The 14,917-nt window shown below is 45.1% G+C and overlaps 1 protein-coding gene across 10 annotated transcripts in view; it reads left to right on the top strand.

The window, feature by feature from the left end:
- The window catches only part of Kif24 (kinesin family member 24), a 73,231-nt gene that overhangs the window by 48,198 nt on the left and 10,116 nt on the right, over window positions 1-14,917 (top strand). For all 10 annotated transcript variants that reach the window (XM_076563488.1, XM_076563484.1, XM_042271000.2 and 7 more), the window contains 4 exons: window positions 5,923-6,044; window positions 6,835-6,940; window positions 10,845-10,916; window positions 13,872-13,981. In XM_076563488.1, coding sequence (XP_076419603.1) covers window positions 5,923-6,044; window positions 6,835-6,940; window positions 10,845-10,916; window positions 13,872-13,981 — 410 coding nt within the window. The remainder of the gene's footprint in view (window positions 1-5,922; window positions 6,045-6,834; window positions 6,941-10,844; window positions 10,917-13,871; window positions 13,982-14,917) is intronic.

The following is a 14,917-nucleotide window of genomic DNA, read 5'->3' as shown; positions in this document are numbered from 1 at the left end:
GCATTGTCTTATCCTAAAGGATTGTTCCTTTAAAAAAGCATGAAAGTCTTGTTTGTTAGCTGTCATCGTTTATTGCCATTGATCCCCCAAGTTTATAACTACAGTCAGGAAGACATCAGAGATCCAGGCGGAAAGTTAATATCCATCATGGGTACCTGACACAGTTCCTCTCATCAACATTTATTGACTTGAACCCACAGCATTGCTTACTTAAATGTCACACCTCCACCCTCTCGGGTGTCAGTGTTCGTGCCCACTCAGGTATCACCCATGTGCTTGTTAAAGTGTCCTCTTCAAGTGGTACCCTCAGATAACCCTCAGGCTCACTGCAGCATGGCCACCTGATACTGCCTGCACAACTGGCAGCTTCATCTTTCCAACAGGACTCTCCTGTCTTCTAGAACTGTGTCCTTCCCGGTCTGTCTGACCACCTGAGCTCGGCAGTGCAGACCCCAGGCCTGCTCTGCCTCTGCGAACAACTAACTATTGCCCATATTTGGATTCAAGATTTTTTATTATTATTGTTCTTTAAAAAACTTTGTTTAGGGGAGCTAGAGAGATGGTTCAGAGGTTAAGAGCACTGGCTGTTCTTCCAGAGGTCCTGAGTTCAGTTCCCAGCACCCACATGGTGCCTCTCAACCATCCATGATGAGATCTGGTGCCCTCTTCTGGCCTGCAGGCACACATGCAGACAGAACACTGTTTATAACAAATAAATCTTTAAAAAAAAAAAAAAAAGAGAAAAAAATTGTTTAGATTTATTTATTTATGTGTAGTGTTTTACCTGCATGTATATATGTCTGATGGGAACTGAGACTGGATCCTATACAAGAGGAACAAGTTCTCTTATCTGCTGAGCCATCTCGCCAGCTCCTCAAGGTTTTGTTTGTTTTTTTAATTAAATTTTTTTGGTCAGTCGATTAGAGATTTCTTGACTTAAATAATTACAATAGGTTTTTATATTTTTTAAGGTTTGTTTGGGGGGCTGGAGAGATGGCTCAGTGGTTAAGAGCACTGTCCGCTCTTCCTGAGGACCTGGGTTCAATTCCCAGCACCCCCATGGCAGCTCACAACTGTCTGCTCTTCCTGAGGACCTGGGTTCAATTCCCAGCACCCCCATGGCAGCTCACAACTGTCTGAAACTCTAGTTCCAGGGGATCTGACAGCCTCACACAGACACACAGGCAGGAGAAACACTAGGTATCAGATACCCTGGAACTACAACTACATAAGAGTGTGAGCCCCACCCCACTCCTGGTGTAAAAGCTGGGACCCGAACCCAGCTCTCTTCAAGAGCAGCAAACACTCGGAGCCACCGAGCCATCCGTAGCCCGATAGCTACTTTATCTAATCACAGGCTTTTATTCCCAAGACTTCGGGTGCCTGCTCATACTTTTATCATTGCTTTGTCAGTAAAGGTCCATACAAGAAGATGCCCCGTTAGGTGGATCTCAGTTGTATGTGGAAGGTAGCGACTGTACCCAGTACCACTGCTTCTCAGATCAAGGATGACATGCACAGTACTAACCACTCAAGTGTTTGTGCTGCTTTGGCATTTGTGCAGGAAAGCTCAGTGGTTAAAGTCTTGTGGCCAGATAAAGCTGGGGCTCTGGCTTTCCTTCTTCACATTCCCACTCCCCCTTCTTTCCTTCTTTTCTTTTTTGATGTGGACTAAGGAACCTGTGACATCCCCAATAATTTATAAGCTGTATTTCCCATGAAATTCTGATGAAGACAACCATTTGTTTTAGAAACATATATAGATGTCAGTTCTTTCTGTCTTTGTAAAATTACTTTGTGAATTTATCATGTCCTGGTCATGGTACTGTGTGCTCTATGTATACATCGTATACATTTTAGTTTGCATAACTTGATTTTAAACAATGATTTGCTATATAGCCTTGGCTAACCTAGCATTCAGTGTGTTGACCAAGTTGTTCTTACTTTTTGGCAATCCTCTTACCTCTGCCTCTTGAGTGCTGGGATTAGAGGCATAGACACATGTCTGGTGCCACTCCCTCGCCAGTATTGGAGATTGAACCTAGGATCAATGTGTGCATGCTGAGCAGGTATTCTACAACCTTCATGTAGTCTTTTAGGTTTTCTAGCAAGCCAAGTGTGGTAGTACGTGCCTGTGATGCTAGTACTTGGAGGCTGAGTCGGAAGGAAAGTAAGTTCGGAGTTAGCCTGGGCAAGTGCTAGACTACCCTGGGCTACAACAGCAAGACCTTGTTTAGAACATACAGTGATAATAAAAACAGATAATCAAGTGTAGGGGAACACGCCTTTAATTGCAGCACTGAGGCAGAGGCAGGCAGATCTTTGTGAGTTCAAGACCAACTTGGTTTACAAAGCAAGTTCCAGGTCAGATAAGGCTACAGGGCAAAGTATGTGAAGAAAGACATTCTGATGGTAATCTCTGGCCCCTGTGCACACTTGCATACATATCACTAACGCACATGCACACACGCACACACACAAGCCTTTAAGAAGAAATAAAAATAGAAAAATACATTTTACCAAACTGTCTTATAAACTGGGTGATTTAAATACTGTCTTACTCTACTCATTTCTATGACAAAATACCAAGAAACAGATTAGAAGATTCCTTCAGCTCAGGGTTTCATAGGGTTCAGTTCGTGGTCACTTGCCCCATGAACGTGGGCAAAACATGGCAAGGTGTGGCAGAGAACAGATGTTCATGCCACTGGGGACAGAAACCAGAAGTAGAGACAGGAAGTTGGAATAATAGGCCTAAAGGACACACTCCCAGTGACCTGTTTCTTCCAGCCAGGTCCCACCTCCTGAAGTTTCCATAAGTTCCCCAAATAACTCCATCACCTGGGGACCGAGTGTTCAGATCATGAGCTTATGGGGGATATTTCCTGTTCAAATGATAACATCCCACTCTGGCTCCAAAGGCAGTGGCTGTTTCCTAATATAAATGGTTTTATTCTATATACAGTAAACCTCCAAATCTTAACAATTCATTTCAGAACCAAAATTTATTCTCAGAGACTAAAGACAAACTCTTACCTAAGTTCCTATAAAATCAGAAGGACGGGGCTAAAGAAATAGATCAGCCATTAAGAGCCCTGGCTGAGGCCCAGGTTCAGTTCCCAGCAACCACACGGTGGCTCACAACCACCTGTAACTCCAGTTCCAGGGGACCTGTCACCCTCTCGGGCCTCCATGGGCACACGTGGCACACAGACATGCCTACAGGCAAACATTAATCCCAGCATTCGGGAGGCAGAGGCAGGCGGATCTCTATGAATTCAAGGCCAGCCTGGGCTACAGAGTGAGTTCCAGGAAAGGTGCAAAGCTACACAGAGAAACCCTGTCTCGAAAAACTAAAAAAAAAAGAAAAACTGTATTTCTAATACACGATTATTCCAGAATGAACATGCCCATCCCCAAAGGAAAAGACAAGACAATAGACAATAAATAGCAAGGAAGACTCAGACCAAAGCAAGTCCCAGACCCAGCGAGGCAAACATTAAGTCCCGTAGTCAGTGCCCAGCGTCTGGTATCCATGATGGCATGGTGCAGCTCCAGCAGTCTGGACCGCTGCTCGTGGCCTTTTTCTTGAGCTGGCTTTGCTCTTTGCCTGCAGTTTTCCTCAGCCAACACCGGGCTTTTTAATACAGGTTTCATGACTCAAACTTAAGCTTGCATGACAAGTACCTTACCAACTGGGTCATCTTCTCAGCCTTGGGTTCTCCCCTGCTCCCCAAAAATAGGGTTCTCTGTGTAGTCCTGGCTGTCCTGGAACTTGCTCTGTAGACCAGGCTGGCCTGAACTCATAGAGTTCCTCCTGCCTCTACCTCCCAGGTGCTGAGATTAAAGGTGTGCGCCACCACTGCCCAGCCCTTGGTTCTTTTTAATGGTGCTAATCTGTTTAATAACCCCACCTTCCTTGTTCATAGCTTTCAGCTCACTCCTTTTCTAGCCAGATTACATGTTTTTAAAATCCTCTGCTTTTTGCTCCAATCGTTACTATAAATCTACCTGAGAACACTGGTAACTGCTACAGTCAGGACAATATGCTTTCTTGAACTTTCAAGTCAAATTAGTCAGTTACCTTTCAATTCAGCCCTCTGCAAAGATTCTGGACATGGACAAAATATAGACGAATTCTTTGCCAGAATGTAACCTGAATGGCTTCTGGTCTTGTTCCAGGAGCGTCCTTGTTCCCATCTTTCCCGCCTGCCTTCCTGTGGGTGTTCTGGTCCGCTGAACTCCCAGCACAGTCCTGCTGTACCGTCTCTGTGTACAGCCTTCCAGGACTCCTGACTTCACTCAAATTCATCTCCACAAACCTTGGGTTTTGTTTGTTTGCTTGGTTGGTTTTTTTGGGGTTTTTTTTTGTTGTTTGTTTGTTTTTTGAGGCTGGGTCTCACCAGGCTGGCCTTGAACTCAGAGATCTGCCTGCCTCTGCTTTCCAAATGCTGGGATTAAGAGTGAGAGATTCTTTTTGTTTTTTGAGACCGGGCTCAAGTGTATCACGTTGGTTTCTGCCAAGCTTACCATGTGGCCTTGGATGACCTTAGACTTCCTGACCCTCTTACCTTCCTCCTAAGGACTAGGACTGCAGGTGTGTGCAGTGTTGGGGTCAAAACCAGGGTTAGCACATGCTGGGTAAGCACTCTACCAGCCTTACCAACTGAACTGTATTCCCAGCCCAGAACTTATTTTTAATTAGTTTTAAAAAAAAGAAAAGAAAAGAAATAAAGCCCTTGCCCTACTTGATAAGGTATTTTGAAGCTTGTTGTTGAGTTTGATTCTCTCAATATTTGGGCACTTAATTTGGAAAACATGACTATGTTCAATATGTACAAGTTAAAATTCTGAGAGTCTTGGGGAGGGGGTGAGCTAGGACTTTCTTATTCTTAATTCATGTAAAATGAATGAATTTATCTGGCGTGCCCACAGTGTAGTAGAAACCACACAGACTTTTTAGTCAGATATACTGGATGTGGACTTTGGCTCCACCACGTAAGTTATTTGACCATGAGAAGCAAGCCTTTGAATTTGTTTCTTGACTTTGGCATAGTAATCATAGTTAAGTCACATTAGGTTATTATGAGGATTCTTTCTATCACATAATGATTAAAGTTTTTTTATTCTTTGTAATCAGTACTTCTCTCGCTATCCAAAATCAGGGTGACATACTGGGATCGTGGCACAAACCTATAATCTCAGTACTTGAGAGGCAGAGTCAGGAAGATAACTAGTTAGTAGCCATCCGCTACATTGTGAGACCCTGTTTAAAATTTTTTAAAATCAGGGTAATATATTCATATATGATTATATATTTCATTGTTTGGAGGCCTGAGACTTCTCTTCCCCTCCTCCGCTCCTTTGTGGCCAAAAGATCCCAGTTAATCTTGACTCCCAGGCAGAGATAAGGGAGTCCTGGAGTCGAGGGAAGGTACAGGCACATGAAATAGCTCCCTTCCCTGTTCCTGAATATCAGGTTTGGCCTCCTTCATGCCTGCATCCTGGTAGAGCAGGTGGATGTGATCAGTCATTCTGCAATGTATGTTTCTGTCCTTTGCTCCAGTTACTAAGATAAATGGATGCTCTGAGACCTTGCTCTGGAGCCAAGTTTTGCCCTGGGGATCTTGGTTAGGCTAGATCCATCAAAGATATTAAAAAGAGTGCATAAGATTAAGAAGTAAATTAGCTCTTGAGCCATTGAATGTTCTCCCCCAAGATTAGTATTCCACATTGTTCTCACTGCTGTTGGTATTTACTCTGTGTGATTTAGTGTCTGGGCAGACTTCCACTTGGACATCAAAAACTGCAGGATGCGAACCAAATCACAGGCCTGGGCTCTGCTGCTTGCTTAGGCAGCTTTCCGGAGCCAGAGACTGTTTTCTCCCAGAGGAAGTCATTGTCCTGTGCATGTATTTCCAGGTGATCTTAAAGGGCAGCAAGGAACGCAGCACTGGGGCCACCAGCGTCAATGCAGACTCCTCCCGATCCCACGCTATCATCCAAATTCAGATCAAAGATTCAGCCAAGAGGACATTTGGCAGGTGAGCTGGAACTAGGTGGAGAATTGCATTGTCTGCCTTCCCATATGTGAGTTTGAAATATATATGCTAAACGTGGGACACCCTGCCACTTTGGCTCTTCATTGCAGGGCTATAGAGTAAGTGTTGTTAGCCCTGAAATAAATCATTGTATAAAGTGCCATCAGTTGATTAACCATGAAGCAATGACCTATTGTTGGTCAACCCAAAGTTATTAAAAGGGACATTGATTACTTCTAACGTGAAACACAGTATCAGCAGAGAAACAGCAAGGAATGCATCTCGGAGAGCTTGCAGGCCATAAATGGGGGTGGGGATCCATTCTTCTTGAAAGAAGATGTAAGACAATTGGATCCGTTCATTGCTTTTCTGGTGCTGTCTTAGCAAACTCTGCCATGCTGATGGATGAGCCTGTCTCCCTCTGAGTAATGAGTCCTTCTCTTCTTTTTCATCCTTTCTTGTTAGAAAACAGCCAATGAAACTTTCTTTTTAATTATCTAAGTAGTCACCTAACTGATTTGCATTATGGTCACTTACCCTTGTGGGGAAATGCTTTATTAATTTTGGTCGTACTTCCTCACAAATGAGTAGAGCCAATGGAAGTGTCTAAGTGAACAGTGCCGCTCCAGCTGACACATCAAGATCTTGTGATGTTTTTGGAAGACTAACAATAATGTCTTTATTTCCTGAGGATGAGCTGTGCTCCATTTCTTTCTGAGGTCACAAAATGTTGCTAATGTGGAAATACACCAAATCCCCAAAGAAGTCGTTCCTGCTATGTATTTTTTCCTAGGATCTCTTTCATTGATTTGGCTGGCAGTGAGAGAGCAGCAGATGCCAGGGACTCAGACAGACAGACAAAGATGGAAGGCGCAGAAATAAACCAGAGTCTTCTGGCTGTGAGTTGTTCAGAATCTAAAAGTCCTTGTTTGGTTTGGTTTGGTTTGGTTTGGTTTGGTTTGTTTTGTTTTGGTTTTGGTTTTGGTTTTAAGAGATTTTGCCCATAATAGGAAGCCAGTGAGTGGGTGGGTAGAAGCAGCAGGCAGCAGGCATACCCTCACCTAATGCTGATGTCCTGAGCGGGCCTGCAGGTGCAGCAGCCTCTCCACGATGCCCCTTTCCTCATTCCCTATCAGCTAAACAGAGATGGTTCTGCAATTGCTAAATGGCTGAGAAAGCTTTTTCCGTGCTCCGAAATTTAAACTATACTTCGAGGATGCAAACATAGACAGTAGTATATCTTTCAGACACGTGCCACTCAGTTTCAGCAGTTGAACACCTTAACCAGGCCAGGAAGGAGGCTCCACAGGTCAAGGTACTTGCTACCTAGCCTGACCTCTGGGGTCTGATCTCTGGGACCCACATGGTGGGAAGATAGCAACTCCTCCAAGCTGTCCTCTGACCTCCACATTATGCACCATGACACACATGCCACCATATACATGCATTCCATGGTTGGATTACTTTATTATTATCATATATATAGTATGTGTGTATGGGCACATACATGGCAGGTATGTGGAGGTCGGAGGACAACTTTTGGGAGTTGGTTTTCTCCTTCCACCATAGGTTCCAGGGATCAAACTCAGGTGGGCAGGCTTGTGTGGCAAGAGCTTTGCTCAGTGAGCCATCTCACCCACTCCTGGTTGGATCCAAGGGAACCCTACTCACCAAGCCATTTTATATAATATATATATATATAAAATGCCCCATATACCTCAGAGAAAGGGGCTCTTTTTTTTAAATAATTTATTATTTTCATTTCATGTGCATTCATATTTTGCCTGCATTATGACTATGTGAAGGTGTTGGAATTCCTGTCTGGAGTTACAGGCAGTTATGAGCTGCCATGTGGGTGCTGGGAATTGAACCCAGGTCCTCTGAAAGAGCAGCCAATGCTCTTAACCACTGAGCCATCTCTCCAGCCCTGGGCTGTTTATTTTTTAAATGTATCCATAATTAACATTGTCATACTTTTAATGTTACCTCTTAAGAAGTGTTACAGATCTCTAGCTGCCCCACCACTGTCCTTTCACAGTTGGTCACTGAAGATGGAGACTCTCCCCGCTGCTTTCCCCAGCCTGCCTTGTTTTCTGTGTCAGCACACTCTTTCAGGGGGGTGGGTAATCACTTGCCTGAATGTTTTCCCACATTCTAGACACGGATAACTACATCCCACGTTGATGTTTCAGGTGCTAGTCTGTTCTCTAGATTTCCAAAAGTGGTTAGGATCTGTATATTTGCTGTTCAATATGGCTAGGTTGTTTTGTTTGGTTTTTTTAATTTATTTATTTTTTGTGTATGGGTGTTTTGCCTGCATATATGTCTGTGTACCGTGTGTGTCTGGGATAGGCAGAGACCAGAAGAAGGCATCAAATCCTCGAGACTGGAGTTACAGACAGTTGTGAGTCACCATATGGGTAGTGGAAATCAAACCCGCGTCATTGTTACCAAAGAAGCATACACAATATTATCCCTTCTGGAAATTTTCCAGTGCTAAAAATAGGAGCTACTGGGTTGATATTTAATAAAGAAGTATATTGCTGAGTATGGTTGTGTATACCTATAATAACATTCCAGTGCTCTTAACAGCTGAGCCATCTCTCCAGCTCCCGGTGTAGCTAGTCTTACTTAAGATGTCTAAAGTAAAATACACACAGGGTTTTGAAAATTTGTTATTAAGAAATCATATAGAATATCTCAGTAATATATTTTCATATTTGCTATATCTAAAAGTAATACTTTGAATATCATAAGTTAAGTAAAATATAATTATCATTTATTCTGCCAGCCACTGGTGTACTTTCGTGTTTCTGTATGCCAGTCAGTTTGGTCTCCTGACTCTGCACGGCGAGTTTAGTAAGTCCTCTCACCCTCCCTTACAGATTTGGGTGCAGGTGCAGGTGGGTTGAATGAACTGGTCAGTGCCCACGGCCTTTAGCCAACAGCGTGTGATTCTGATATCATAAACTATGGCCCCCCCAGGAAGAGCCCCATCCTCTTTAAAATGAGGTGGTAGGGGCTATTGAGATGGCCCACGCTTGCCTTAAAAGCCCTGACAACGTGTGCTCAAGCTGTGGAACCCATATAAAGGTGAAAGAAAAGAACTGACTCCACGAAGTTGTTCTCTGGCCTTCACATGTGCACCATCGTGTGTACAAGCATGTATGTATGTGCACACACATTAATAATAGTATTAAAAGAAAAATAAAGGAGATGGTAGTGTGAAGTCATTGCTCGGTACTTAGGTTTCTACTGCTGTGATAGAAACACCGTGACCAGAAACAACTTGGGGAGGGGATTAATGTAGCCTACCAGTTACAGTCCACTATCGGGAAACCAAGAGAGGAGCTCCTCAGGCAGGAACCTGGAGGCAAGAACCGAAGCAGAGGCCATGGAGGTACACTGGTTACTGGCTTGCTCCCCGTGGCTTTCTCAAACTGCTTTCTTACACAACCCAGGACCACCTGCCCAGGGGTGGCACTACCCACGGTGCTCTGGGCTCTCCCACATCATTCATTAATCAAGAACATGCCCTACTGAATTGTCGATAGGCCAGTCTGTAGGAGGCGTTCTCTCAGTGAGACTCCTCTTCCCAGACAGCTGTAGAGTCTAGCTTATGTCACATTGACAGAAAAACAAACTGACGGAGCAGTAGCATTCTGTCTCTACTGCTCTAATTTTCCTTCCCCGATCAGCTTATATCAAATCTGCACTTGAATTTATTCCTATAGGTGTGCATGTAGGAGGGGAGAGGAAAGTGGCTTAGGCGTGTTCTCTGCTTGAGCACACCAGTAGTTGTGAAGAGGGAAGAACAGGTGAGCCAGGCTGACCACTGCAGAGCTGGAACTCGGGGCCGGAGGCTGGCTTCCGGGGTTCATCATCTCACTGTGGATTCAGCTAGTCTAGGACCACAGTCCCTAAGTTTAGGGTCCTTAGCAAGACAGCACAGGATGCTGTTCTCCCATTCTTGCTTGGTTTTACCTGTTGGACAGGAAACGGCAGGACATTTGACTTTCTTTTAGGAACATTTCCTGAGTGTGGTTTGTTTGCCTGTCTGCTTTTACAGGGTCTTGAGATTTGTTTTTATGTTTTATTTATGTGTGTGTGTAATGTGTGCCACATATGTTTGGTGTCTGAAGAGGCCAGAAGAGGGTGTTAGATCCCCTAGAGCTGGATGGAGTTAACAAGTGGTTGTGAGCTGCCCAATGTGGGTGCTAGGAACCAAACTGTTCCTCTGGAAGAATATCCAGCACTCTTCGGTTTTTCGAGACAGGGTTTCTCTGTGTAAGAGCCCTGGCTGACCTAGAACTTGTAGACCAGGCTGGCCTCGAACTCACAGAGATCTGCCTGCCTCTGCCTCCCGAGTGCTGGATTAAAGGCGGCGCCACCACCGCCCAGCAAGCAACCAGCACTCTTAACTGCTGACTATGATTTATTTAAGAAAGCTAAGCTTCCTGGCCTGGAGAGATGGCTCAGAGGTTAAGAGCACTGGCTGCTCTTCCAGAGGACTGGCGTTCAATTCCCAGCACCCACATGGTGGCTCACAACTGTCTGTAACTCCAGTCCCAGGGGATCCGATGGCCTTCTTCTGGCCTCTGTGGGCACTAGACACATGTATGGTGCACCGATAACCGATATAGGCAAAACACTCATATATATATATATATATATATATATATATATATATATATATATATATATAAATTAAAATAAACTTTAAAAGAGAAAGAAGCTGATGACTGTCCCTCACCTTTTTTTTTTTTGTCATATTGATATGTCGTTTATTCTCCCACTTTACAGCTGAAAGAATGTATTCGAGCACTGGACCAGGAGCACACCCATACACCTTTCAGGCAGAGCAAACTGACTCAGGTAAAGTTAAACAAAAGCCTTGAGTCTGCTCTGGTTCATTCATTGTTCCTTCCTCCTTTACTTCGTTAATCTAGTCAGGCGTCCACTACTAGCGAGCCATGATGCTAACTAAGCATGGCTAACGATGCTGGGAAGAAAGAGTCTCGGTGTTGTTTTTTCCTGCAGCGACCGTCAGTGTACTTGGGCAGAGATGTGTGCAGTAGCAGCGAGCAGTGCAGTTAAGAGGTGCCCTGCTCTTCTCACCACCTGTCGTCGTCATCGTTATCGTCATTGTCGTCATCGCCTCATTCTGCTCTGTGAAAATCCTCTGTCCAGTTCATAGTTCACCTGAGCAGAGTCGCTGCAGGAACCATGGGCAGTGTCTCTTACTGGCTCACTCCCAGGCCCATGCTTAGGCGAGCTTCCCATACACCCAGGTCCGCCTGCCCTGGATGGTGCAGCTCATGTCCCTGGGGCCTCTTACCTCCGTTAACAAGACAGTCACTCATAGGCCAATCTGATCTGAGAAGTCCCGTCTGTGAGACTCCCTTCTCAGATGACTCGGCAGTGTCAGGTTGACAAAGCTGACCAGGATGCCACCTTTCCATGTTCTTCCAGTGTAAACAACCTTACTGCAGGGGTGGTGGCCGCTTCCTGAAGTCCAGCTACTCAGGATGCTGAGGCAAGAGGATCAGTTGAGCCCAGGAATTCAAGACCAGCCTGGAAACATAGAAGACTATCTAAAAACATAAAATGCTGCCTACAGTGGTGTGGGTCTGTGCTCCCAGCAACAGAGGCTGAGGTAGAAGGAATGCTTGAGCCCATACACTGGCGATCAGTCTGGGCAACATAATGAGATCCTGTCTGTCTACCCCTGACCAACAAAACAAGGGGGAATAGGCCGGGGTGTGGCTCAGCGGTAGCACTTCCTGATATACACCAGACCCTAGGTGTGATCCTCAACACTGGGGAAATACCTAAATGTGTATTATTAGGAGAGTCCTGAGTCTTGAACCTGAGATCCTCCTGCCTTAGTCTTCTGAGCATCTGGGATTACAGGCCTGCACTCCCAGGCCCAGCCCTGTTTATTCTGAGTAATAAAATATAAGGGCCTTCTCTTTCTCTTGTCATGCAGATGACTGGAGGGCACCAACAGATGCTAAGTCAGGACTGTCTCTATGAGCTGCTGAGGAACAGCCCAGGGAGGGATTTGCCTAGGAGAGAGAGATGGAAAAGTTGTTATATTGTCTCGAGCTCCTTTCAACATAGGTCTTGTACACAGTGGGAGATAGATTGGTCTTGAGAGGCCAAGAGGACGAAGACCTTGGATAAAAACCCACAGGAGCCAGAGTTAGAGCTCTCTGCACTGAGTGTAACTTCTCTCTTTTCAATTATGTGTTTGTGTGCACGTGGGAATGTAGTGGAGTGCGCTCAGGGCCTGCAGAGTCTAGAAGGTGTCTGACTCCCTGGAGCTGCAATTCCAGATGGTTATTGACCACCTAACATGGCTCCTGGGAACTGAACTTGGATCCCTCCGAAGGGTCCAAACCTCTCTTAACCACTGAGCCATCTTCTCAACCCCAAGTGCTTCTGCTCAAACACGATTTGACCAGAGACCACGATACCATTCCTGGCTGACACTGAACTTTCTGTTTTTAAATAAGTTTTCATCCCCAGAAAATGTGTTTCTCCTTTAAAAAAAAGATAATCTCAACAAGTCATATAATATAAAGTAGAGCCAGGCATGGTGGCACATACCTTCAATCCCAAGCACTCAGGAGGTAGAGGCAGACAGATTTCTGTGAATTCCAGGCCAGCCTAGCAGTGAGTTTCAGACAAGCCAGGGCTACATATTGGGACCTTATCTCCACTTAGGAAAAGAAAATAGTAGAAGATAAAGGTGCCTTAAAATCTAATCAAGTTGACAACTAAGGTTAACTACCTCAGTAGTAACAACACTAGAGGTAACACAGTAAAACAACTATCACAGTAGTGAGGGAAGTTCCCACTTCTGGACTTTAACCTGGGCAAAGTTTTGTCAGACTTTCTTATGTACAAAAATGCTGGATTTTCTTTCTAAAACCATTTTTCCTTATTATATTCCTCTGTGCGTAGGGTTATATATGAGCATGAGTTAGTTGTCCAGTCTTCACCCATGTACACTCAGAGGCCAGAAGACCTCAGGTGTCCAGCTCTGTCACGTTCTTTCTACCTTTTCCCAAGAGATAGGATCTTTTTTTTAAACCTGGAGCTAGGCTGGTAGCCGTAAGCTCCATCAGCCCCGTCGCCCCCCTCCCCCCCATGTGTCAGCAGCGCTGGCTTCTTGCATGAGGGGATCTGAACTCCTGTCCTCGTGCTGGCTCTGACCCGCCGAGCCATCTCCTCAGCCCCATAAATGGTGTGTGCCTTCCAGACATACATTCATTTGTCTACTGGTTTATTGGTGTTCCTCTGATTACTGGTGAGTTTGTTGGTTATTTGTCTCCCCCCGCCCCCCAAACAGGGTTGCTCTGTGTAGTTTTGGTGCCTGTCCCAGAACTCTCTCTGTAGACCAGGCTGTCCTCAAACTCACAGAGATCCTCCTGCCTCTGCCTCCCGAGTGCTGGGATTAAAGACCACCACTGAGCCAGTTATTTGTATTTCTTATTCCTTTAAGATTTATTTTTATTCATGTGTATGTCTTGCCTCCGTGTATGTCTGTAGACCATATGTGTGCCTACTGAGACCAGAAGAGGACCTCAGATCCCCTGGAACTGAAGTTATAGATGGTTATGAACCACCATGTGGATGCTGAGAACTGAATCCAAAGCCTCTGCAGGAGCAGCCAGTGCTCTAACTACTGAGCCATCTCTCCAGTCTAATGTATTTCTTCTTTTGTAAAATGTCTTTTGTGAATAGAGCAAGCGATGGCCAGCATCTTCACACATAGGTAATCAATATGCCCTTTGTTCATTGGCCTGTCTCTTGGTTTGACAGGTCCTGAAGGACTCTTTCATTGGCAATGCCAAAACTTGCATGATCGCCAACATCTCACCAAGCCACATGGCCACAGAGCACACACTGAATACCTTGCGCTATGCTGACCGGTAAGTTGGCTATAGGATGTCAGGTTGTGCTGGGTGGTGGTGGTGCACGCCTTTAATCCCTGCACTCAGGAGGCAGGGGCAGGCAGATCTCTATGAGCTTGAGGCCAGCCTGGTCTACAGAGTGAGTTCCAGGACAGCCAGGGCTACACAGTGAAACCTTGTCTTGAAAAACCAAAAAAGAAAAAAGGAGGTCAGAGTGTATGTGTAGGTCACATGTGTTTGTGTACATGCCTTCCAGTCATACAGTGATCTGGCACTGAACTCCACAGCCCACTTCTGCAGATACTCTATTAGCATTTTGAAAAATATGGCCAGTGAACCCTACTTTTGTGTGTGTGAGGAGAAAGATGCCACATGTCCCTGTTCAGGAATTGATGCCGTCGGTAGCTTCTCAATGTCCACTAGGAAATGGAATATTAACTAGTGGGGTAGGCTCAGGAGCTTTTCTTTCTGTTGACCTCTGTGCTGTTTGTAGGGGCATGTAGGTCCAGAAAGGACCAATCTGGACATGTCAAAAAAGATAAAGGCCCAAAGAAGAGGAAGAGCTTCCCAAGGACTTATTAAAAGTTGGTGGCAGAGGTAGCACCTCTTTAAGAAAAATTGCAGGAGCTATTGGGGTTGGGTTGTATAGAAGGCAGAGGATGACTTACGGTAGTCAGTACCCTCAACCATATGGGTTTCAGGGGTCAAATTCAGATCGTCAGGCTTGGCAGCAAGTTCCTTTGCCCACTGAACCATCCTGCTGGTCTTAAAGCTAGCACCCATTAAACTGCTTGGCCAGGCTTCTCTTTGAAGGGACTTTGGTGTCTGCCAGCATCCCTCCCTCCCACCCCTACTTACAGGTAGTCTCTTACAGAAGTAAGAACATGTTATAAAAATGTTTTAGATTATGTTTATGAGTGTTTTGCCTGTGTGCGTGTATTATGTGCACCCATG

This window comes from Peromyscus maniculatus, chromosome 2, assembly GCF_049852395.1.
Source record: "Peromyscus maniculatus bairdii isolate BWxNUB_F1_BW_parent chromosome 2, HU_Pman_BW_mat_3.1, whole genome shotgun sequence".
NCBI lineage: Eukaryota > Metazoa > Chordata > Mammalia > Rodentia > Cricetidae > Peromyscus > Peromyscus maniculatus.
Note: the sequence above shows the minus strand (reverse complement) of the source record. Positions and strands in the feature narration are given on the sequence as shown.